This window comes from Chenopodium album, chromosome 19 (assembly GCF_948465745.1).
Source record: "Chenopodium album chromosome 19, dcCheAlbu1.1, whole genome shotgun sequence".
In the NCBI taxonomy this organism is placed as follows: Eukaryota; Viridiplantae; Streptophyta; class Magnoliopsida; order Caryophyllales; family Amaranthaceae; genus Chenopodium; species Chenopodium album.
The window spans coordinates 43,432,767-43,459,378 of NC_137852.1; the positions used below are offsets into that span (position 1 = coordinate 43,432,767).

A 26,612-nucleotide genomic window follows, 5' to 3' on the forward strand; every position below is an offset into this window, starting at 1 on the left:
AGTATATTTTAATATTAGGAATTTTATGTAAATATATAACTAATTTTAGTAGATTAATACAAAAAAAAATTATTTTTAAAAAAATCAAACAAACCGTACATCGCACAGGCTTCATCTAGTAACGATACCAAAAATGAATTTAACAAAATCAAACAAGAATTAATCGGGGAAGGGCTAAGAATCCAAATACATAAATATCTCAATTCGGCATATTCTCAATTCGTTGTCTCATACAACTTTTTGAGTGGATCCGTCACCGTATCGCAATTTTATGAGAACGTAAATTCTTGTCTTGATTTCGTAAACCGAATTTGAACTGAAGACCAAATTAAACACAAATAAAACCTTGTCTTTCAAAGGAGTCCGAAAAACCTTTTCTTTCGAAGGAGATCGAAAAAACCTAGTCTTTTGAAGGAGATAAACTCTTTCTTTCGAGGGAGACATTATTGTACCATAAGAAACAAAAAGCTTAAAAGAAAATAAGGATTAGGGCTTTCCACCGGTAAAATTCCAATAAGCCCCTTCAAAATTGACAATAGAGGCTAGAGTTTAGAAGAGAGAAAAGAGAGAGGAGGCTAGGGTTTAAAATTTACTCATAATTATAATTCTTGTATTTCTCTAAATGGATAAACGATATGTGGCAATCCTATAATGCACTTACGGATGGCAATCTAGTCCGGATTCGACCCAACTCCGCCCCGATCCGAGGTAAAATATCAGCTCCGAGTCCGAGAAAAAAGTAATCCGAGTTCGACTCCGTTAAAATAATTCGACTCGGAGTCGAAGGAGGGTCGGAGTTGGATCCTACAAAAAATCCGAGAAAGCCGACTCCGACAAATGTTCGACTTTGACGGATTATCCGACTCCGACTCCAATCGATAGTGGATTTTTGTGTGGGTCATGGTGGCATTGGGTGTAGGTTGTAAAGGCCCAAATAGCCCAACATCTCAAAGTATATTAAATAATGAAAAAAAAAAACTCGGAGTCGGGTCGGATCGGAGTCGGATATTGAAGTCAGAGTCGAGTTTAACCTCCGACATCCTGTCGGGTCGGAGTCGGATTTAGCATAATCCGCTCCGAGTCCAGTCCGTTGCCATACCTAAATGCACTGCATGAAAAAAACTGTAGATCAATGATATGTTAATAACCCAAATGAAAATATGTTAATAATGTGCCCAATTTGGCGATTTCCATTATAAGGTTTTTTGTATTCCCTTTACATTTGCTTTTAGTAGTATGTTATAGATAACAAACATTTTACGGGATCAAATCTCATGACTCATTTAAACAAATTTCCTACCTATTTATTATGTATATATTTTTTAAAGAAAGCCTATCAATAAATAATCTTAAAAAAATTAGAACTATACCAACACATCAAATACAATGAAAATTGAACTATAGTTATACAAGGTTTTTTTAAAAAAAATTATTTTTTTAAAAAAAAAAAAAAAATTAAATTTATAAAAAAAAAAAAAAGAAAAAAAAAAGAATTTATTACATTTTGACTCAAAATGCAAGAATATTTTGCCAGTGTTATATACATTATACCCTTGTTTTACCAAGGCCCTTACATGTTAGAACCAAGGCCCTCTAGCTATCTAATAACTTGCCATCTCATAGATTGTTAGACTTTGAGCTATCTACAAAATTGTGAAGTGATTTAGACAAATGTATCCAGGTTGTCTCAGGAACTTTACGGCTAGAATGCTGCATCAAGACCGAAGCAATGTCTAAAATGAAGTTGTGGAACTCTGGTTTTATTGACATGCGAGCTAGCATTGAAATCCATGCTTCTGGGGACTTCTTCACCGCCTGCCAAAAATAGTGAAAGCCGTTCGCCACCCTTCTACTTCTTGAGTGTTCCTAATATAACATAAAAGCAGGCAAACCATAAACAAAATAAGGTAGAAGAAAAAGGCAAGTTTAACAGAAACATTATGTTCCTTCTCCAACATGAACCATATAATTCCTTGTACAATTGCTACTACACTTCAAGGACATAAAACTACTTGAAAAATCATTTTCTATCTCATTAAATCCCAAATAAGATAGCAAAAAAATTACACCAAAAAAAAAAAAACCAATGCAAAGATTGACTTAAACCCAATTTTCTCCTTAACCAAATCCTTTAAAAAGAGAGAATTTTTTTTTTTTTTGGAGAGGGGGGGTGTGTGTGTGGCAGAAACAAGGGGAAGCCATTGGCTCTCCCCCCAAATCTTCTTGCACTTTTCACTTCTATAACAACAATCAAAACCCTAATCTTAAAGCTGGGATTGGTTACATGATCCAAGATATGAAAATTCCATTACTCTGCTTATTACAAAAGCTAATAAAACTAATAAATTCGGGTACAAATTGTGATATTTTCTTCGACGTATACCCATTTAAGGTAATTCATGTCCTAACAACATTAGTTACCTTGTACTGTCACATAATCCCATTACTCTGCTTATTACAAAAGCTAATAATGCAATTCACATCACTAAAAGTGAGAAAAGTTTGTACATGCTCACACCCCTTTTACTATCTTCTCCTCCCTACCAATCTCTCCCCTCTTTTAATGCTAGTTCTCTACATCATCAAATGGATCAAGTTCAACAGAGGTTAAAATGACGTCAAAAAAAGGAAAAAATTCAAAAGACTGAAACCTGAACCATATATCCAAAGAATACATGAACTAGAAACAAAAATATGTGACCAAGAGAGATTATATTGTCAACTGATAACAAAAAACTAAGTCAATTTTTATCAATCCATTGCAAAAATAAGCATCATCAACTTTCATCAAAAGTAACAAGTGACAATCATTCTCCAAACTGATCAATTACCAGAAAATTAGGCCTTTCATATGATAAGAGTACAAATTGTAACTAGTAACAGGAAGGTATAACACCACCAACACGTTCTGACTTTCTGTGACATCCTAATTCATAAAACAATCAAGTGAAGGGAGATTTAGAATCAACAGTTACCTCAGATGTTTTCCTCTCAATGAAGTCTCCATAAGAGTTCTGATCAGCCACTGCATCCTGCAAGAATGCATCCACTGCTTGAAGTATATCCCTCGTGAGATGCATACGTATCCTCAAACCATTTTCAGATAGTATAAATAAGAGAAGATCTTCTGTAGCACCAACAACAGATCGCATGTTGAAAGATTTCCATCTCAAAGGATTTGAAGAATCTTGTTCAGAGGTGTGATGCTGCTCAGCAGAGTCAAACGCTGCTTCTGATATTGCTACTATCTAGAAGAACAAACATTCAGGATTTGACAGCATTATATCTAACAGCCATTCAAAGAAATTGCAAATATTAATAATCTAAAGAAAAGTTAAGAAATTAGATACGGAATACTAGGAAACCACATTATTATCAAACCACAAGCCAGTAAATATTGCAAGCATATGTTCTTTCAAGTGCACATGCACAAAGCAAAATGACTCCTCACATGCATAAAGCATAAAAGCAAGTGCACATAGCTAAAGGACTGCTCAAAAGCAAAAGCCAGTATCTGTAAGGAAAACATGAAGAGGCTAGCATCAACCCTGTGTATGATAGTGCATGAATGTAGCACAACAACCATATTCCAACTTATGCTTTGGAGATTATAATTTGGTTTAAAATCCATCTGATATGTGATGTATCAGCTAATATGTACTTCAAAATGTTTTCCAACTTGCCAAAACAGCATTTACAGTGTAAACTATAAAGAACTTTTACATATTGGTCGATACATCCCAAAGGCGATAAGAGGCAATAATAAACTGACATGACCAAAGTGAAATCATGCCACATCAAGGACGTCAACCGTAACTCTTTCGGCAACACCCCAATACAGAATGCTTCCACAATACTTGAGTGCTGCCATAATCACAATCATTACTCTTTTTCCAGTAATTAAAGTTTTTCAGCAAATATAAGCTGAGGAGAATAGATCCCTTGTTGATGTCACTACTAAGACGTCTTAGTTTGGTCCAAACATCTTGTGCAAATAAATCATCAGATTGTGTTATAAACTTTGTAGTTAAAAATAATAAAAATGCACAAGAACTTGAACTACTGAGTCAGCTCTCTGCAAATGACCTGCATAATAATGATAGGTTTCTCAATGTATTGACATAAATAGTAAATTCAGTAGTTATAATAAGACTGCATTATTTTGTAATATCTGATAGCTTTATCAATAACAACATTTGTTCTAAATGTAGACAGCAGCATCTAACTGTAAGCACTTACATATTGCAAGCATTGCATATACTAAACTCAAGCTCATGAGGCCATGACCTAAATAGAAACAAGCAAGCACAAAGATGCTGACAGAGTGACAGTTCAGGTATTAGTGTACTTATTTTTGGGTGACTGATTGCTGCGAGGTAGTGACAGTGATAAAGATGGAGATGGTGGGTGTTGATGAAGGAGATGGGGATGTTGGCGAGAGAAACCCCATCTTTACTTCATCATTTCAAGGGTGTGGGTTAGGGAAATTCCACTAGACTCACTGGTATGAAATAATTATGCCTTAGACTTACTTGACATGGCTCTGCCAGTATCATTTTAACCTGAATTTTCAACCAAAAGGTGGTATGAATTTGAAATTGTTTAAATCCGTCCCAATCTAATATCAAGCATAAACCACAAGGCACTTAATAGCAATAAATTACAAAAGGCAGACCGCGGACATATACTACCCTGAGATTTAATGCTACAAAATGAGATATATGACAGAATTGAGATAATACATAAAAAAAATAATAATAATAAAAAAAAACCCAACAAAAACGCTAGCTAAAGAAGACCCCATAAGACACTAAAATCATTCATAATTAATCAATTGCAATGTTATAATTAGATACCATACCAGACGTTCAAGACGATTCCACCTTATTGACCCATCATTACGAATAACCAGTTCCCTCAGAATTTTCCTCATATCACGACTTGGATCTGCCAAAAGCCTCCCAATAACATATGGGTATGCACTTTCAACTACTTTGAAATCCGGGTCCAAAGCTTTAGCTGTCCCCTCCAGGGATCCCAGTGCTCTTATCACTAAAGCATAATCAGGAGGGAGAGAGAAGTTGAACTCATACATCACATCATATAGCTGGTTCATTATGCTCTGAAATAAAAAGTAAAGGTCAATTCGCGAAGGGACATATATGTCATCTATAGACTAAGAAACATTAGATTTGAAAGGAAAGACCTAAGCCAGTCAGGTCCTAAGGTTCAACCTTGTAAGGATATGTTCTTTTAGAAATATTCCTCAAATATTTAAATAGAAAAGGCAAAGTTAAATGTCCAAAAAAATTTAAACAATGATACCAAACTACTAAACAAGGTAGTAACATTTTTAGTCTAAATTTGATTGTATTATGTTATATACAACCTACAGAAAAGACTAAAGGTAAACTGGATGAAGATTATAGATATGTTAAAATTGAACCTACAGAGAAGAGTAAAGACTAAAGAGAGAGTAGCATTTAAAAACTGGATGCAATGGCTACTATTGAAGCATTTCTGCTAAAGTGTGGGGCAAAATACTACTTCTATCTGCGAATATGAATTTGAACTTAGACCTAGGAAACAAGAAAAAGAGGATTGTTTTTACATATACATCAATTTCCACATTGTAATGTAACAGAAAGAGACGCATCAGGCTCCTCAGACCACTAATACTTTCTACTCATAAGGGAAACATTCACACCAAATGACATAAATTCTACCAAAGTGTGAGGTTCCCAACACAAAAGAAGCCATGAAAAACCTACTAACACAGAAACAAGTCTGAAGGAATCATCAGTATATAAAATTCTCCGTCCATTGTTTAGCACTAGAATATGGAGATGGCTTATACGCTAAACCTGAGAAAAATTGTCATATTTCTCATTCACTGCCAGGGTCCATTTGCTGTGTAGTATTACTGTAGTAGTGTAGTACTAATATCGAAATGATCTTTAGTACTCTCTGCTCCAAATTGTTCTTTCTAGTTGGAATTTTTTTGAGAGAAAAAAAGTTAAACCACAAAAAACATTTAGGAGTACTTCCAAAGTTTCATTTGCTTAAAAAATAGGAAAATTTGAAATTAATAATCCCACCTTTAGCTCATATTCTCAAAACAATCTCACCTTTGCGTATTCTAGAAATAAAGAAATAATACCACCTTGATACCCTATATTCTCAAAATGAGCCTTTTACCGGTTTGAGGAATTAGCAACCGGTTTTAGAAGGCGATTGCCACGTGTAACCATCTAATTGTTTTTTTAAAAATAGCAACTGAAAAACAAAAACAAAGAAAAAAAAAACATTTCCCCTTCCTTCCCCTGCCGCCTGCCAAAGCTCCCCTCCCCCTGCCGGACTAGCTGCATGCCGGAATCAGCCGCCCTCCCCTGCCAGGCCCACCTCTTCCCCGATTCCCTTGCTGGACATGGCAGCCACCTCCCTCCTTCCCTCTTCCCCAATTCCTTCTCTTTTCCCCTTCCCTCTTCCTACTCGCCTTTCCCCTTCCCTACTAAACAGCAACCCCCACACCCTTCCTTTCCGAACAGAAAACCCCGCCCCTTCCCTAATTTAATAATCCCATTAAAACCAGGTGCTGTTCATATTACAGTTATTATCAAACTTTAGAACACGATGCGCACCATTATCACAATCTAACAACCAATACACCAAAGAAACCAATCAAAATGAGGACAACAAAAAAAAACTCCATCAAGGCATTACATAAACCATATATCAATTTATATATAAACATGTTCAAAATTGTTGCTAAATTAACAAGAAATTCTCGAGAAATACAAATCTCCTTCCAACAAGCTTGCATTGATGATGAGGAGAAGAAAGCTCTTCATGGATATCAATTTCAAAAAAAGAAGCCCCAATTTCCTTCAATCGAAACCTTAATTTTTCACCAACACGAGATGCGGTTCGAGCGTCCTAGTAATTATACGATCGAGGAAATCGATTGAGTTGATGATGGGGGTGAGCGTGAGAGTTTAGTGGGGGTGGAGTAAGTTTGGTTATTTAGTGGGGGTGGTGGTTATGGAGGTCATTGCTAGGTGGAGAGTGGTGAGGAAGGAGGAAAGAGATTAAAAGCTTAAAAAAAAAAATAAAACTTGTTAAACCGGTTATAAGTAAAAAGGCTCATTTTGAGAATATGGGGTATAAAGTTGGGTAATTTCCGAAATTAGTGGCGGATTCAGGATTATTAACTAGGGGTAGCATTGAGCCATTGAATAATAAGAGAGAAAAACACGTACGGTGTATTATCGTTAATTAGCCTTTAAATTTTAAACATTTATTTTGGTTGTTAAATTTTCATTTCGTAAATATGGAATAATTAATAGTTTAGTTATCAATATAATACAATGATCAAATTAAAAGTATTCTATATTTGCAATAACTAACCTTTCTATGTATTTCGTATCCATCACTCACAAGTTCAAAAGCTACATTATGTATGGTAATTAATACTAGTATTTACAATAACTTTTCTAAATTGCTTTACTCAATTAAAACTAAATTATATATAAATTACTTAATTACCAAGTATGTGCATTGAAATAAAAGAGCAACAAAACGGGAAGAATTTCATCAAATGAACTCAAAAAAAAATTTGTATGATTGGTATCACCTACATACGTATGGTGATTAAAAAATAATTAAAGCATGAGTATATTTATTTATAATTTTAAAATCATAAAATAAATGAAAGATTTCAATAAAAGGATGAATGCAGCTCACGTAAAGTAGAAGTAGAAGTTCATAAGCAAAAGTTTGGAAGAAAGGAAAAAAAAACAAGGCGACCTAAGAGACCGGTTCTTAGACACAACTGGTCTCTTTTACTATAAAACTAAAAGCAAAGGAAATTGGTTGTATGGGCCCTACGGAGTACAGTAGTATGCTGTGGGCCTATTCGCTAATCAAACAGATAACCTATACACAGGTCTCTTTGTTCAACACTATATATTTTTTTCTCTTTTCCAGGGGTAGCACGTGCTACCCCTTGTTACTTCCTAGGTCCGCCAATGTCCGGAATACGCAAAGGTGGGATTTTTTTGAGAATATGAGCTAAATATGGGATTATTAGTTTCAATTTTTCCTCAAAAATAAGCCTGTCTACCTCAAGAGTTCTTTAATATGTAAAATTACAAGAAACAAAATTCTTTAATCATTCAAATGAAACTCAAACCCCAACTTCACAGCAAGCACTTAGAAATATGATGCCCCAGTTGAAAAATGAAAATCTTCAAAGAAAAAAAAAATAAAAAATACCTCTTTTGTTTGTTGAAGCCACATTCGATAAAGCTTAGAGCAAGTTTAGCCCCAAGTCTTAATACTTGGATATGACATCATTTTTGGTGGTCCCCATCGGAAATGATGTCATCAAATTCTTATTAAGACTCATTAAGACTTGCACAAATTTATCACTTTAGCTCTAAGACTCAAATATATGACATATTATATGTAGAAAAGTGTTCAAAAAAAAAAAGGATAATAAAATAAAAGCAAGGTGAGTCCCAATCTCAAGTCTTAAGCTGAGTCTTGAAATTTCAAGACTCAACTTGAGACTTGCTTGAGATTTTAGAAGAAAAATGGGAAAAGTCTTAAGCATAAGTCTTAAGACTCAAGGTGATGATGTCACCCCAAGTCTAAACTTGCTCTTATACAATAAATATGAAATAATTGTGGGACATCTTACATTTTATGTATGAGACAGACAAGAGCACATAACATGCAGCACTTTCACAATGACAGCAACATTACAACATAAACTCTCACAACATCTATTTCCATAATATCTATTAACCACCTAAAAATGTGATTATCACAACTGACCTGAAAATCTCGAGATTGCCTGGTCCCATCGCCAAAGGATGTTTGTAAGGCATTAGAAACTAACAGAATATCAACACCTTCAGGAAGAAACCCAAGGGATAGAAAGTCATTTGCTAAACCCAGTGAGTCACGATTAACAAAGTGCACAAGCTGAAAAAAATAAACACGTTCAGTCAGGGAAAACAAAATCATACTATACCCTCCATAATCCCAAAATAATAGAAGCAGAAAGAAAGAGAAAAGGGCACAAGATATGTAAGCCAATTAAGTATTTCGCACAGGACAGAAACAAACAGCAGCAATAGCCAGAAACTATTTCCAGTACGGATCTCGTCTAGCTAACAACAGGGTCAGGCAAAGTCACATGCAGCGTTACCTCTATTGGCTCTAGGCTCTACCTCAATTAAGATGTGTAACTTTATGCCAGCAGCTATACAACATGGCCATCAATGTCTATTAGGATCAGAAATCGTCAAAGGTGATGCCTTTGTTACAGAGTTTGCAACACAGGAATATGTGATCCCACATGTAAAAATTTGAGCTTTTGTCTTTAGGCCACAATATCTTCCACCATGATACAGACAAATAGAACATCCAAATCCCCCCCCCCCCCCCCCCCCAAACACAAAAAAAAAAAAAAAAAAAAAAAAAAAAAAAAAAAAAACCAATCCCCTTCCCTCATAGAAACAAGGGGAAAGATAAAGATAAGTGTTTGTGTTAATGGTAGGGTGTTAACCCATAGGGGTTGAATTTGATTAAAGAGATTCTGCAATGATAAAGCAGCAAAAAGTGTACAATTGAAGAGAATCGGATCAGCCTAGGCAGATATACCACTTGCTATACCACAAGTGCAAAAGCACTTCTAAATCAAAGTTAATATCTACAACAAGGCTAACAGATAATGTTCAAGTGAGATTAGACAAAACTTAAGAAGATCTATGCTCTAAGCAACATAAGGTGTAGACCTAACAAGGAGTGAAGAAAATTTTACCATGAGAAAACAACATTGTAAAGATAAATCCGCAATGGCTAAGATCACAAATTCAAGTCCTACGTCCCTCAATTGACTCCCAGCACTCCCCTTCCACAATTCTCCACCCCTCCCCCCCCCCCCCGGTACACAAGTGCGCGCACGCACGCACACACACACACACACACACACACAAAAAAACCAATAAAATCAACAGGGTGCAAACTGTCAAAAGTGTCAAATACCAAAATGCGTGCTACACCAGGGTCCAACTGATCTCAGCAGCCTTTCTTTCCATTCTAGCTATAAATATCTTTTCTTCACAACTTCATGATTATGTGAAAATGTCATCATATAGTCTTTTAGAAAGAACCACTTCACAAGAGATTTGACAGGCAAACTGATGCTGGTCGCTGGATCTCCTAACAACACAGATTACATTTCATTGATATTTAAGTTTTTTTGCTATGTCACATCCAATTCGCAGACCACCACTATCACCAACACAGCCAATCAGCTCTATTTCGTGTATGCCACACATAATTCCATCAAAAAATTTGTTATCACCAACATCAAATTCCAGCAATTCAAATCAAAATCTGTACAATGGTTTTGTATCTTTGAGGTTATATAGCTACTTAAGGAAGAACATATAATTCATACCACTTGAATGAGGCCAACACGATAATGACGTGGAATGTTTCCCATCATCCCAAAGTCAAAATAGGCTAGAGATCCATCATCCGTAGCAACCAGATTTCCAGGATGAGGATCAGCATGGAAAAACCCCACCTCAAGCAGTTGTCTCAAAGAGCAGTACAGTCCCTGCAAAGAAGCAAAAATAATTGGAAATTGCAATGAATGTAAGGCAACAATGACTAAGAGGGGTTTTTTTAGAGGGACAAATAAACACCCTGTGAAAAGCCCAATGTTATGCAAATATCAATCCTTTTCTAATTAAATAATGTCAGTTTATCAGTTCCTCTGTTCTGTATCTATTGCAACAAATGAAAATTCACGCTTGGCAAAGCACAAATTTCACATCAATATTATTAATTATGATGTAGCCGCCCCCACTTTTGGGATTAAGGCTTTGATTGATTGATTGATTTGAAAGAATAAATAAGGACGAATCTAGCAAGAACTAATATGACTATATTTTTCCTTACGTAAATAAGTATTGCGTGGTTAGAGTATAAACCCGAATGTTGCAATAGTAAGAGAATTTCTAAGTATCAACCATCTCATTCTTTTTCATTGATAAAAGAAACTTCTAATAATGTACTAAGTAGGAATTAAAAAAACAGAAGCTATCAGCAAACCATCAGTTACCCAGCAGAGAATAGTGGTAAGAGAGCATGCCAAGCACAATTTATCAATCAAAGAAAAACAAAACTGGCCCCTAAGACATGATCCTGGTTGCATTTTTGTTGTCAGGATCCTTAATTTGTTAAGGCATCACTGCATATAGGACTACACAATTCTATTATAAATTCATTCTTATTATCCAAACACTCTTTTAAATAATTAATGTTACCTCTGTTTTTTATAATCATAGCACTTTCCATTTTAGTCTTGTCTTTAAATGCTCATAATACTTTCACTTTATTCTATTTTTTACAAACTCATTTTAATACTTCTTTCGTTAAATATTAATTGAAACAGGAAAATAAAATCCTTATTAAGTAAGTTTTTTATATCAAAACGACCAAAATACCGGGTGTTAAAAATTATTAACACATAATACTACAAACAATCACAAATCATTATAACCCTAATCTAACTTAATTATCTCTATCCACCAAAAATCAGATTCATCTCCCCATTATCTTTCTCTCTCCATCTTTCATTTCCCCAATTGTATTTTTCTCTCCACCTTCGACCCATTCTCATGAATTGAAGAAGACCATCTTCTTGTTTTTCTATTTCATATCTGGTTTTTGGGGTCGCGTGGGTGATTCATGGGTGGTTCTGTTTTGTGGGTTCGATGTTGGTGGTGGTGGTTTGTGGGTGGTGGTGGTTTGTGGTTTGTGTGGGTTTGGTGGTGGAGGTTTGTGTGTTTGGTTTTGTGGGTTTGGTGGTGGTTGTTCGTGGGTGATGGTGATTTGTGGGTTGTGTGGGTTTGGTGGTGGTGTATTGTGGATTTGGTGGGTGGTTCGTGGATTCTGGATTCGTAGATGGTTTCATGGGTTAGGTGGATCGTGGGTTCTCGGTTGTGGGTTTGTGGGGCTGGTTCTGGGTTTGAAGGTTGGGTGGTTATAGGCGGTGCTGGCTGGGTGGTTCATTTTAATTGTGGTAGTTTTTTTTTGTTGGATTAATTCTTAGGTACTTGCCCTTACTTTTCAATAATCATGCTTAAGAAATTTCACCTTGGGTTCCGCGGACACCCCCTTTGTTGCAATCAAAATTTAACAGAGGAAGTACATTGAACCACTTACTTCATAATATTTCCACCTTTATCTTACACTCAACCACCTTTCCACACTCTTACTTTTACCCCCTTTTTCTTACAACCACCCCTGTTCTTAATGTTTGCGCATCTGAAGGCATCTGAACACTTGATTTTACAAACACTAAAATGAGTGATTAAAAGCCCAAAAGAATTTTTTTTATTTTTTTAAAAAAAAAATAGTAATGGGTTGCCAACTCCAAATAGGAAAACTATGGAAAATGTAGTTGAAAATGCTTCAAGCTTCAAATTTGGCCTATACCTGATCAACAAGCTCCTTGCGAGGTAACTGGAGCTTTGCTAATGCTTCCTCATTTGTAAGCTTGATTCCATTTATCCATTCCAATGTCAGCACAGCTTTACGAGTGTACTTCCAATAAATTTTAGGAACTCTTATAAGGCCTTGACCTCTATTTGTTTGAGAATTTCCGGTTGTAGCATCAAACTTCTTTCCAAGACTATCATCACCTTTCAATCAAATCATAACTTTACTCAGAAATAAGTGGTAAAGAGACTGATTTAGAGAGCCACAAAGAGTGTATAGGAGAGATGAAAATATTATCACTTCTTATAAAGGTGATTTTATTGGACATGCAAACACTCATAGATTGGACACAGGATTCAGAGTGTGCATGAAAAACTACAAAGACTATGGCCAATCAAATAGTAGTAAATCACTCTTGCGCAAGATTAATACAGCACAGACTTGTCAGGTTTTAAACGAGGACGATGAACAGCAGGCCAATGGAAATTGACTTTTAAGAATAGATTGGTAAAATCCAACTACATATACAGACCACTTCAGAGAAACAGAGAAATAAAATGATAAAAATATGGAAAAATTGACATTTGCTACCGGCGAAAGTATCGTGTGTTACATTTGCTACCTGTTTATTTATTTATTTTTTTTTTTTATTTTGCTACCACCCAAAATCAAATAGTTAAAATTTCACTACCACTTAACGGAATCTGTTAAGAATCCGTTAAGTTTATTCCAAAAAAAAAAAAAAAAAAAAAAAATTAGAAAATTAGCCCAGCCACCCCCTCCCCTCAGCTCCCACCCCTTCCCCCTCCCCCCTGCCGGCGACCGGATCTTCGGCCGGCGCCGGCGCGAATCCACCCCATGCCCTTTCCCCCACCCTACGCAGCCCCCCTTTCCCTTTCCCCCACCCTACGCAGCCCTAACCCCCACCCCGAACCCAAAAACACCCCCTCTTTCCCCATCCCCCCCACCGGAATCCGCCTCCCAGCCCCGATTCCCCCACCGAAATCGACCCCCCTCCCCTTCCCCCTACCCTTGTCAGACTTCTCCAACACTAAACCACCACCCTACGAATTTAGGGTTTCGAACTTTCGATTATGGTGGTTTTGGGGTGGTGGTTTAGGGTTAAGGAAGGCCGAAAAGGGTAGGGGGAAGGGGAGGGGGGTCGATTTCAGTGGGGGAACGGGCTGGGGAGCGGATTCTGGTGGGGGAGGGGTGGTTTTGGTTCGGGGCGGGGATCAGGGCTCTGCGTAGGGGTGGGGGCTGCGTAGGGTGGAAAGGGAGGAGGGGTGGGTTCGTGCCGGCGTCGGCAGGACGGGAGGGGTAGGGGAGGGGGGTGGCAGTGAGGGGTGACAGTGAGGTGGAGGGGTGGCTTTAAGGTGGTTGAAACAGTGGCTAAAACCCAACTAACGGAAATAGTAACGGTGTAAGTAGATGGTAGTGAAATAAATATTTTAGAGTTTTGGGTGGTAGCAAAATAAAAAAAAATATTAAACGGGTAGCAAATGTAACACACGATACTTTCGCCGGTAGCAAATGTCAATTTTTCCTGAACAAAATAGTCATTCATTATACATCTGAGCAGGATTCTTATATCAATAGCATAGTATAGGGATCCAAAGAAAGCATGTCACGTTACACAAGTGTAAAAGTCACATAAAGTGACGAGCGCTGACCCTGCAGCTGAAAATTCTCAATTCTCCTCTGGCTAAAGTAATGAAGGCCACTTGCCATAATAAAATGGAGATGCGTACTTTTATAATTGAAGTTCTGGGAATTCCAGTTGTCTAAATTGAAATTTTTAGGATGTGGGTTCGTGATACTTTTCATACGAATCTATTCTGAGTCATATAACCTTGCCACAAGATCAGCCCCCTTTTCCTTTAATCATTTCATTAAAAAAGCTAAAGTAACTAAAGAATCTTTGTGTACACTATCTGGAAGATTAATTCAATTAAATAACAATACACTCTATCAATAAGAATCATGGTTGAATATTTCACCAGATAAAATGATTTACAGAGTGCTTTGCCAAGTGAATGTTAAATATTGCTCACATATCTTTCTTCAGTATCAAGTCTCACTACATTCTTGCATGTAAGTACTTGGGTTTGTCTACATACCTTGAGAGTTTTCCAATGATGTGGATGACATTTGGAAGAATCTAGGAAAAGCTGCCTCCAAGGGCAAAAGGCTTTTCAATTTATTTTCTTCTTCCCTCATTCAATCTTCACGTTAGCATTCCGCCCCTTCCTAGTCCTGAGATATACCCTGTATGTTCCCTTCCTATTGATACTTATAGAGTTACAGTGATGCCTTACAACCATGCCTCCCTTCTCTCACTTCCATCTCCTAAGCACCACTGTCAAACTGCTGGAAAAATTTATATCTAATAGCTGCAATGACTCCGCCATCCTAGCCACCTCGACAACACATTATGCATACTTTCATGGTCAAACTCAGCCATTGAAAGTTATATACTAATGAGACAAGTATATCTAACTTACTCTCTTCGTCTCTTTCTCTTTCTCAAATCCTCTAAATCTCAATTGGTTAAGGTGGTCTTAGTTTAATTTGTGGGAAGCAATGAGGTGCAGCTATTGAGGTGAAGTGAAGTGACTACAGTCGTGTGGGGTATATTCAGTGATAAAAGATAGTGAGACTGTCATGATGGTGGAATCCTTTTGTTTTCTTTTCCGGTTTTGTTTTTTTTTTTGTTTTTTTTTTTGTGTGTGTGTGTGTGTGGGGGGGGGGGGGGGGGGGGTGGGGGTGGGAGGAGGACATGATGAGCTTTTGGAGATAACAATATTGGTGGAGAGGGGGGGGGGCAGGCCAGGGACAAGCAAAGGTTGAAAAGGGGCAGTGAGGGAGCTGGGCTTTGCAGAAATAGAAGGGAAAGGGGCTGAGCTTCAGCAGATTGATGAGAAGAGGGACTGAGGGAGCGATGTGGCTATGCATGGGCAGAGCTCGGAGGTGATGGTGAATATGGCAAGGACACTTGGAGGTGGCGGTACTTGACAGGTGGGCCTGATAAATGCTGTTTGTTGGTACATATGACAGTGCAGTTAAGGTGTCATGTGGTGGTGATGGCAGTAAAGTTGGGATGAGGAGACTGACAAGAAGTGAACTAAGGACTTGAAGAAAGAAAAAAAATGTAGATAGAGAAATATAGTGAGCCACATTAGTATATTTAATCCTACTAAAAGGTAACAAGTCAGCTGAACCATCATGAGAAGACTACCTCCGAATTTGAGATTATTAGTAAATAAATTTTACTTGGGATTGATGTGGGAAGACATCACAAACACGGGATATATAGTGTTAATATTTCCAAAGTAAGAATATGGGTGACAGTTTTTGATCCTCAAACTAGAAGGCACAATCTGTATTCTGAGCTACTTAACCTACAAAATAAGACAACTAGTAAACCCTTTGCAAAATTTCTTTACTTAAAATACATTATGAATTAATCCAAGCAACATAATGATAATTGCAACACTTGCAAGATCTCCTACCAAGTCATGGGTCTTAGAAGGTACCATACAGACCATGAGACTATTTGAATTAAGAACATTGATGCTGCCACAAAAAACTCTATATACTGTTGCCACTTCACTAAATATAAACAAAATGTTGAGCTAGCTGGTGCATATCAACTTTCAGTTTCCTCTTCCTTTTATTCCCAACATGAAGGTACCAAAATCCTCTAAACAATGTGTTTCAAATTATAGTGGATAGGTATCCTTTTGACAACTCTGAAGAAAACGCAAGTACAATCCCAGAAACAGACAAATAGAAATCCAAATATTATTAAGCAGGTAAATAAAAAGGCACACCAAGCAATTGTAACATGAAGTATATAATCAGCACTTTACCAGGATCATTGTCCAAAAGACAAAAAAGACCATACCCACAACGAACGAACAAACAACAATCTGGCCACCTTCCACTCTTCCAGATTATCACAAGAATGAAAATCCTTCATGAGTTTTGGCACTATACATGAAGCCCAAATTCTATCACATTTAACTATATTACTAGTCACAAGAGTCTATACGATTGTGCACACATGTTAACTTTTTAAACAAAACAGAACAAATTTTAAAAAACCAAAAGTTGAATTACCAGGATGGGAAGCGTACAAAGAAGCAAACCGCTCTGCATTTTCTCCTTCTAAGATGTAATCTATCTCTTCAAACATGTGCCTGACCTATCCGACCATGAAAAGACACAATTATTAGGACCTCGCACATAGAATCCTCAACCAAGGCATCTACGGCTGTGAAACATTTGGAAGATACCTAAAAATGAATAATCTAATAATAGCAAATATATAGACTCAACTAGGCCCAAAAAAATCAAAAGAAGGAAAAGACCTTCTATATAATGGACTAGTACCAGAGGCAATTGTCACAGCAAGCATCAGACTTGACATAAATTACATTAAACATTAGGTCTGTTCTACATGAAATAGGATTAAAAAAAGACTAACATAATGCTCATTATGCCTGAATTATTGGTTGATGGACGTAAGGGTATAGAGGAAGCAGTATACTTTTCTCATATTAATTCCAGGACTTAATGAAAGTAACAATAAAACTTGCTGTAAGATGTTGTAACAATTAATCCTTACCTAACATGATATTCAAACAATTTACCATACACATTTTGTCTCCACCTTCTACATCTCCAATATCCTCCTCTTTAATCCGTGAACACTCAGTTTCATGGTAAAACTTCAAATCTAAACTTTATGGAAAATAATTGGATAAAAGTTCTGTCAGCATCAAAGCAGGAATTGTCAAAATGTCAACTATTAGCTATACTAGTGAATATGACATGCTGAAGTGAGCAACAACCTAAATTCCACATTCGCACAGCCATATCCACAGATATATGAGTAGGGTTTTTAAATGGCTCTAAAATGAGCAGAGATCATAACTCATAACTAAGTTGAGATCACTTATGATTAAGATTTCCCAATGGAATTACTTCTATAGATCAGTGGCAATTGATTAAAGTCTTGAGGGGTGGTACTCAAGACCTAGGATCAAATCCCATCTAAACCATTTGCCCTTGCGGCTCTCTCTACACCGGGGGGGGGGGGGGGGGGGGGGGGGGGGGGGGGGGTTTAAAAAAACGAAGGATCAGTGGCAGTACCAGCCTTTGGTCCTACACATGGAGACCTGTCTTCAGGGAGGTATTGTACGGGTGACAACCAGGCATGAAAAATGATAAGATACAGAAAATCTCACCACTAGGCTAACAGTTATAATTTATAAAACTATCTAATAAAAAATTGGATAGTAAAGCCAGGGTAAAGTCAAATATACAAGGTGGTAAGTGGAAGACAATTCTAGGGATAGGATCAAGCAACAGGCAGGTTTATCTATGGAAGAGGCAGCATCAGGACATGTGCTACATGATGCACTAGGCATGTAAATGCCTAATATCCATCAAGTTCCTGGATACACATCAATCTACCAGACATGAAGTGCATCAAGCAAGCACAATTGTATGCTGCCACATGTAGGGATTTCACTGTGACAAACATAAATCCTGAACTCCATGGTTACATCCAACAGAAAAATAATCAGGTTCAAGGGATAATGAAGACACAGATTAGCAGAACGCTTATGATACGTCTCACCACGCCAACAAAGTCTCTTTCGTTGCATCAATGTGACAAGTTTCATAAAGCTATCTCTAATAATAAAAGAAAAGACTTTCTGACGACAGTAGCACTGAGACGAAACTAGTTCTTTTAAGCCAGAAGGATTAGTTAGTTAAAGTCTTGACGAAGCCAAGATCACTATATATGTGGACACTAGAAAGCAGGCATACTGGGATCACACACTGAAATTCTTCTCAATGATTACAAAGCACTCAGCTGTTCTAAGAGTCTGAAACAACATAGATGAGAGCAAAAATAAAGAGATTTGCATGCACTTTGAAGACACCAAGGAGCAAGGTGAGGGCGCAAGAGGCACTTTTTTTATCCCAGTTCAGAATTTCTGATTGAGGCTAGTAGGCTACACAAAAGGAAGATTCTCCAAAAAAAAAAAAAAAGGAAAATGAACATACTTCCCTTAGACTTCTCTGTAAATTTTGATTTATTTATGTTAGGAAAATTTGGATTTTGGTACCTCGAAAATGGGGGTAATTGAATTTTAGTACCTATCTAAAATTTTATTTTAAATTAGTACCTCCAAAATGACAAAATTATAGGTTTCAGTACCTCCGTCCAGTTCCGTTAAGTTTTCCGTTAGTGGGGCCCATTTTTAATTATTTAATAATTTAATTTATTAAAAAAAAAAAGAAAAAACAATTAATAAAAAAAAAAAACTTAAAAAATAATTTAAAAAAAAAATCAGAAAAAACCCCCTAATACACCACCACCCAGCGCACCACCACCCAACACACCACCACCCAGCGCACCACCAAAGAACGAAGCCCAGCACCACCAACACACCACCGCCCAGCGCACCACCAACGAGCCCAGCACCACTACCACCTGCGAACCCAGACCCACAACCCCGAAACCCACGTACCACCACCCACCCCTAAACCCACCACCAAAAACCCAAACCCACAACCCACCAACCTCCACCCCGAAACCCACAACCCACGAACGTCAGACCCACTACAACCCACCACCACCCACCCCAAAACCCATAACCTAAGAACCAGCCAACAACCCAAAACCCGCCACCACGAACCCAGACCCACAACCGTCGAACCCACTACAACCCACCACCACCCACCTCGAAACCCAATTCCCACGAACCCAGACCCACAACCACGAAACCCACCACCCACAACCCCGAAACGCACAACCCACGAACTTAGATCTACCGCCCACAACCCCGAAATTCACAAACCACCAACCAGCACCACCACCTATCACCATCCACCCACCAAGAAGCATGCTGCAAAGGAAAGGAAGAGAGAGAAAAAGGCGGCGACGACAAGTGGGTAGTAATGGTGGTGGTGGTGGTTGCCAATTAAGGGTGGCGTCGTCGCGGGGAGGCAGGGCTGGTGGGGGGGGGGGCGTCGACGCAGGGAAGGTGGGGGCTTGTGGTGCTGGGCTCCGTTCGTTGGTGTTGGTGTTGGGTGGTGGTGGATTAGGGGGTTTTTTCTGATTTTTTTTAAAAATTATTTTTTAAGTTTTTTTTTTTTTATAAATGTTTTTTCTTTTATTTAATAAATTAAATTATTAAATAATTAGATAATGGGACCCACTAACGGCAAAGTTGACAGAATGCTAACGGAGGTACTGAAACCTATAGTTTTGTCATTTTGGAGGTACTAATTTAAAATAAAATTTTAGATGGGTACTAAAATTCAATTACCCCCATTTTCGAGGTACCAAAATTCAAATTTTCCTTTATGTTATTGGTATTTCTGGTTTTTCATTTTGAGTACATCATACCTTTCAATAATCCCATATTCCACTCTAATAATGGTTATTTTCCTTTATTAAAATCAAAAGGTCAATACCATCTATTCCACTACCATTGTATACCAAGTGACTGAAAACTCCAGTCTAAGGTACATACAGGTTTCAAACATTATATGCCAAAATAAATCCTGCCAAAAACCTGAACAGATTCTAGACTTTCTCCAAGACCAACCATTTACCAAAAAATGGACAAAAAAAAAAAGTTAGGTGCTAATAGATACACAAAGAATCCTGACAAAATCCAGAGTTCCCCAAGACCAATAACATATCAAAAACTGGGCAAGCAGAATAAGGTGATAGAAACTTTAGCCCAGAAACCTGTATACATTCTAGAGTTTCTCCAAGACCAAACACGTAGCGGAAAAGAATAGGCCAGAAGTTATAATTCAAGATTTTAGTTTGTTAAAGAAATAATCCACATACCATATGACTTGTTACAGCCCCAAATCACAGACTTGCACAAACAAAAAACCAAAAAAACAAATACAATATTAACCTAATAAATTATTCTCTCACCATCTCGTTCACTGCAACTAACAAATCCTTGCGAGCCTTGGCAAAACGTTTTAATTGCCCGCCTATCATGTGAAACAATAATGCGTCAAGAGTCAATGACAATGACATACCAGGCCTCTGCACCTTGACAGCTACCAGCTCTCCGGAATGCAAATGAGCTGCATCACTTGAATCATTGACAAAGATATTGGGATTAAAATCATGCATAATATAAAGACTTTCTCTAGTAACAGCATACTCATTAAAGATATGAAAAGAAAACATATTTGCTAAAATAACATTGACAATCAATCTCATCACTAGCAGAAATTTCTCACCTTTATAAACCTGCCCCAGAGAAGCAGAAGCGATAGGCTCTGGGCTGATGTCAGCAAAGATTTCTGACACAGGAGCACCCAACTGGGTTTCAATGGATCTCATAGCAACAGAAGTTGGAAAAGGAGGTATTTGATCCTGGAGCAAAATAATAATTATTTAGATAATTATATCTAAGGTAATATCAATACATAAGAGGTTCTCAGAGCAGAAGAGAGCCTAAACCTGGAGTTTTGAAAGCTCTTGGCAGTATATGGTCGGTAAAATATCAGGTCTAGTGCTCAATGCCTGCCCAAGCTGTTGATACAAAGAAATTAGATAGCAGTAGAGTATTAAAACAAAGGCGATAACAAGCTAACATAACACACATCTTCATCCCTAGCTTTGTCTAAATTTAGAGGCAAATTCTATGGCATAACTATTAAGAGCGAAGAGTGTAATAATTATTTATCCTTAAATTACATTAAATAAACAAAAAACCTCATTTGAATATCTGCAACCAGTCATTCACAATTAAATGGTTTGTTGGTCAACAAATATTTAGTGCATGGTCCAACATCAATTAATCTCTTTATGCCAATGAATAAAGTAACATTACTCCAGCCTCTCATGGCCTGCATTAGATAAGAAATCCATGAGAGACAATGCATTTGCTTCTTTGGATTGGTTTGTAAACCGAACTTACACATGGCTAAATGTTGAAGAAAAAAAAACAGTACCATTTTTACAACTACTTTTAACCCCCCCCCCCCGGAGGCATTTAGCTCCAACCTAGTCCGCTAGATCTTATGAAGTGTAAGTTCTCAACAATTTGAGGGTGCCCGGGTGCCACCAATGCAACACTATAAGTACAACATCAAAATGATCTAGTGCGTACCCTAATTGAAGAGCTCCAAACATATGCAACCGTGGTATCGTATGAAATAATTGGCCTAGGAAAACTATGCGAAGTATTATACTGTACTTTTAAATCATCAAAAAAAATTTAACTAACTTCCAGCAAAACGACTCAACAAATCCCGAAATTTTTGGGCATTTCAACTCTCAAAACTTCTGCAGCATTGTCAAAGATCTTATTTCAAAAGTACAGTCAAATCCTTTCTTCATTCTAATGTTCTAATCCCAGCAAGGGTTGCACAAATGAACAGCAAAATAACATGAATAGAGTATTCTTCACAAATTTCTGATGACAAAAGCAACTAGCATGTGCTATAACAGCAATAAAGAAAAAAGAATTTACAAAAACGTCCAAAACATAATTAGCAACAGCTTGCAGTGAAATTACTACCCCAATTGCTACTTCAAATTTCAAAACACGCAATAATTCATCACACATTCCTCCGTTTTAAAAGCAGTTGCCCCTGGAGGTGGGTTACGGTGGGTTACGGTAGGCAAGTGACAGCCAGTGTAAAATTTTGTCAGTGTAAAATTTTGTCACATCACTTGACACGAGCCACGCGATTGAGAGTAGTACTAAAATGGGTGACCTCGAAGTCCTCATGTTGATTCATGTAGCCGACCCCACTTATGGGATTAAGGCGTTCAAGAAGTTGCCAGTATTACTTATCTTTCTATTTCTTTTGAACAATTATTCTTAGCAAATTTTAATCATTAAATGTGTGTGTGTGTGAGTGTAACGAAATACAAGAAATAGTTGTCCCTCTAACACAAACAAGAGGCTAATACAATGATTTCATTTCTTTTGAGTTTGAATCTTCTCAATTGAATAGACCTTGCAAGCCCCAGTTTTTTAAGCCCACAAGGACGGTTGATTACAACATATTCCATATAGACACACTTAATAGGTTGACTCTCGTAGAACCACAAATTTATTCTAACCGCACACACATCACAAGATTCCCACAAAGGCATTGCATCACAACATCTTCTTCCCCTTGTCCACTAAAAACCTCACATATAGTTTAGGCAAGAAATCCAAAACAGAAAAAAGGGAAATTTTACAACTATGCCTAGAAAACAACCTCCCCAAACAAAGTTTGTCATGTGTTTGTCATGTGACAGTGAAAAAAATCACATGAGCAGCAATCACCAAGCATACGGAGATCAGACAAGATAGCCAAACCTAGTCTTTGTTTAGAAAAAATTATATTATTATGAATCCTACCTAAACACTCACACAAACACCGGTGGAAGTAGTTCTAGAAAAATTTCCCTCTGAAACAAGAACAATGTACGGTATCGATGATTGTTATTTAATTTTATATATTGTTGTCACTGCAATTGAAGCCACAATTAAATAAAGCGTATCGTATTCAAGAAGTAGAGGAAGGCAAAAGTCTTAGATGCACATGCCTTTTCCCCAAAGCCTCAAATTGCTTAACAATGAGTGCAAAGTACAATAGCAGCATCAAGAATAAACTCTGCAGTGCAAATAAAGTCAATCCCAACATGGTAACCATCAAAACTCATCAAAACCTAAAAAGTATCCCACCAATCCACCATGGTGGAGTAAGTAATTGTTACTCAATATCTATAGTTTGTGTATTAGCTATTTTCCTAGTCAACTCAAGCGCTTTACCAATATTAAGCTCCATGTGTTCTTTTGAAACACATGAACTCCATATCTATCCTCCCCTCTTTATCCTCTGCATGCTTTGGACGTGAAGTTTAGAATTCCATTTGATATTTACACATTTTTAAGTGTAGCCTCAAACTATGTACAATATATAGCTATTCTGACAATTAAATGAAAGAAAAAGTAACTGCATGTGTAATGTCGGTCATCCATATAATGCCAAGGACAAAAGCAAAACTTTTAGAATCTCCTCTTTTACATCTATCTTGCATTCAACAAGTTGTCTGTCAACAAAAGCCAATTATTCTGCCTTGGAAATCCAGAACATCAGAATATTTTCTGATATAGAAGAAGATGATGGTATCGCAACAGCTGATAAAGGCTATCTCTTTCTTCTTTGGGAAATTTAGAATTCAAAGAGAAAGCATAAGAAACAATAAGTTATGGAGATAATAAGCATGAAAATGATTACACTGCAAACTCACAATTATAATGACTGCATAAAAAAGTTTGCGTAATAATTTTGATATGATCCATTTTTCTCATTAAAAAGAAAAAAGAAGAAAGGCAAGTATGAACATCCTATGCTAAAGAGATGGCATGTAGGCAAATACGAAAGAACAGAGCATGCAGCAGGGTAAATAATACTTGCCTTGATATAAAATGGCCCCAGTTGGATTAGAGTTTCGCAAAACTGCATAAAATTGCAGTGTTATCAATGTCAGTCACTAGTGCAAATGTGCATTGTCCCAAAGATACTTCGAAAAAATATAACATAGATGAAATAATTAAATAAGACATTATTTGTAACAAACATTATAAGGTTGGACCTCAGATAGTATAAAACTGCATAAAACTCTTTAGTCTCCAAAAGGAGTTATCAAAAACATCAACCATTACAGAAAAAAACAGGCTAGAACTCAGAACAAACTATAAGGAAATTCATTTGGCTTATTGTTTGCCTGATGTTTAAAAAAAAAAGGAAAAAAAAAATTTGTCATTTACAACCTCTAAAAGTACTCATTTTGCGAGTTACAACCATCAAGGTTTATCATTGCAAATTACAACCAAAAAAGTCACCAAGCGTTTTAAACTACAAGCAAAATCCAATTTTTGGCCCCTTTTTCCGCAATATTAGGTATAAAAATTAACCCCGGCGGCCCGGCCAATACTAGTTTGGAATAATTTATTGATGTAGTGAGTAGTGACGTCATATTCCGTTGAAAATGGCCGAAAATCGAATTTTGGTTGTAGTTTTGTTTGGTGACTTCTTTGGTTGTAATTTGCAAAAATAAACTTTGATGGTTGTAACCCGCTAAATGGATACTTTTAGCGGTTGTAAATGGCAAATTTTCCAAAAACAAATAAACGTATGCCTTTGGCTCTCTGTCTTTTGGCACTAATCTTTGCTAAAAATAAGTTAAAATTAATTCCACCAAACATTTAAATTCTTTAAACTGAGACTTTTGTCAGTTTGGAGCAAACTGCAAAAGCATAATTGGCATTATTCTCTCTTAGATTGTGTATAAAATTATACGGAGTATATATTAGCTTTCAAGCATCATGTCTTTACTCTATCCTGATTTATTTTAGTATACATATATTTACAGAAGATTTAGCAGCTACAATATGCAAGGATTAATGGCATGTCTCCTATGATCTACAGCAATCTTGTGGTAATAATACAAGTTCAAAATAGGTAGAACAGAGATAGCATAATTCACCTTAGTAGCACGTTTGTGAATATCATGAACAAAAAGTTGCCATGCAGACAACTTTAACACATGATATGAGATAACTGCTGCTCTGAATAATGCCAGGAATGGTCCAAATCGATATACTACGGATACACTTTTGGAGCTGTGTGACCCCAATACGTGTCCAAATTCTTCCTCTAATGATTGCTTCCTCTGCCTTGCATACTCAGCAGATGGCCTCTCACCGTGCACGCTATTAAAACTAGTTGAAAAGCTGCATCAAGTACCCACTCTAAGATAATAAACAATGTATGGTATGAGAAGGTACATGCATATGCTGACTGAGTGCATAGTGCCTTTATGTCTACTGCTTCAACCTCAGATGAGTTTACTGCTTCTAAGTCCCCTATCTCATGACACATTTCTCTAGTAGGATTACTTTAATGGCCCTGAATTATATCACTACTAACATTTTTCAGCAGATGTACTTTTTTTTCAGCAGATGTACTTGTGTAGCTTATGTTTTGACTTCTGACTGAAATCAGATACAGAGAATCACAGTGGACGGAGAGCAAAATAATGAAACCAGAAATTGAACCATAATATACTTCCATAATCAATACGATACTAGGATAGTGAAGCTTGTGGTAAAACAGTTTATAAACAAGTCACTCACCAACATTTTTGCAGTATAATGGAAGGGAACCAAATGTCTTCATTCACTCTAGGACCGTTCCATTCTCTCAATGATAAACACTGCCATGTCCTCCTCCATGCTACAAATGGAACAACTAAAGTAACCAGAAACCAAAATAAGAAAAACAGAATTAACAGACAAAACAGCTCAAGGTAAGAACTAAGAAGTGATACTGCAATGCAAAAAAGAAATTGGAGATTGGGGATCTAATGTATTTTTACAAACGAGACAAGGCGAAAATTAAGCTTGGTTATAAACCGCCTTTCACATATCCAAATCCAATGCAAGGCAATAATCAAACCCCAACACATCTTACATAAATGAGTTAACTCAGCAACATAACAGTGATCATTAAGAGTTTATATTCTCTAGCAACACATTGTTAAGCCAAAATGCTAAACACTACACAGAAACTGCGAGCAATTACAATTCATGCATATTGGCAACATTACAATAAGTAATCATATTAGCCAAAAAAAAATTAAACCCAGTTGCAAAAACTGTCTACTTTAAAGAACCCAAATATTGAAAATCCAAAACAATTGAATCAAATAACCAAATTGAATGACTAGAAAAAGGTTGATCAAACAAGAAACAATGGCAGTACCTCTAGAACGGAACGGTGCATGTCGATGGTAACGGAGAATGGCGGCGGCATGCCTCATTGATTATTCCTGAAATTCGGAAGCATCAAACGGATGATGAATTAAGGATTTCGGAGATGAGCCCACAAGATGTTCGACGAAATGCGCAAGAGAGAAGAGTTAGGAGGAAGAGAAGTAGTTCGTATAACGGAAGCCTGAGTCACAGCGGTTAGAACGATGAATCACAGACGTTGCATTGTTCGTAGACAGACACGTTTCACCACAA

The 26,612-nt window shown here is 37.0% G+C and overlaps 1 protein-coding gene across 1 annotated transcript; it reads right to left on the reverse strand.

Moving 5' to 3' along the window:
* Window positions 1-1,359: 1,359 nt before the first annotated feature.
* On the reverse strand, window positions 1,360-26,612 carry LOC145595795 (uncharacterized). Its single transcript, XM_081652221.1, has 14 exons — window positions 26,350-26,612; window positions 25,722-25,836; window positions 25,073-25,319; window positions 24,001-24,042; window positions 21,038-21,109; window positions 20,815-20,950; window positions 20,498-20,655; window positions 16,645-16,729; window positions 12,520-12,725; window positions 10,472-10,633; window positions 8,839-8,988; window positions 4,862-5,122; window positions 2,976-3,248; window positions 1,360-1,866 (listed from the first exon to the last, which is right to left on the reverse strand). Exons 1-14 carry the CDS (start codon window positions 26,405-26,407, stop codon window positions 1,618-1,620), a joined length of 2,214 nt encoding a protein of 737 aa, XP_081508347.1. The 5' UTR covers window positions 26,408-26,612; the 3' UTR covers window positions 1,360-1,617.

Excerpts from the sequence above, each read along its gene's own strand:
- LOC145595795 (XM_081652221.1), bottom strand. The coding sequence starts at position 26,407 with ATGAGGCATGCCGCCGCCATTCTCCGTTACCATCGACATGCACCGTTC. Across the intron at positions 25,320-25,721 it reads ATTATACTGCAAAAATGTTG|CTTTTCAACTAGTTTTAATA; the intron begins GTGAGTGACTTG and ends TACTTGATGCAG. Across the intron at positions 20,951-21,037 it reads AAGAGCTTTCAAAACTCCAG|GATCAAATACCTCCTTTTCC; the intron begins GTTTAGGCTCTC and ends ATTTTGCTCCAG.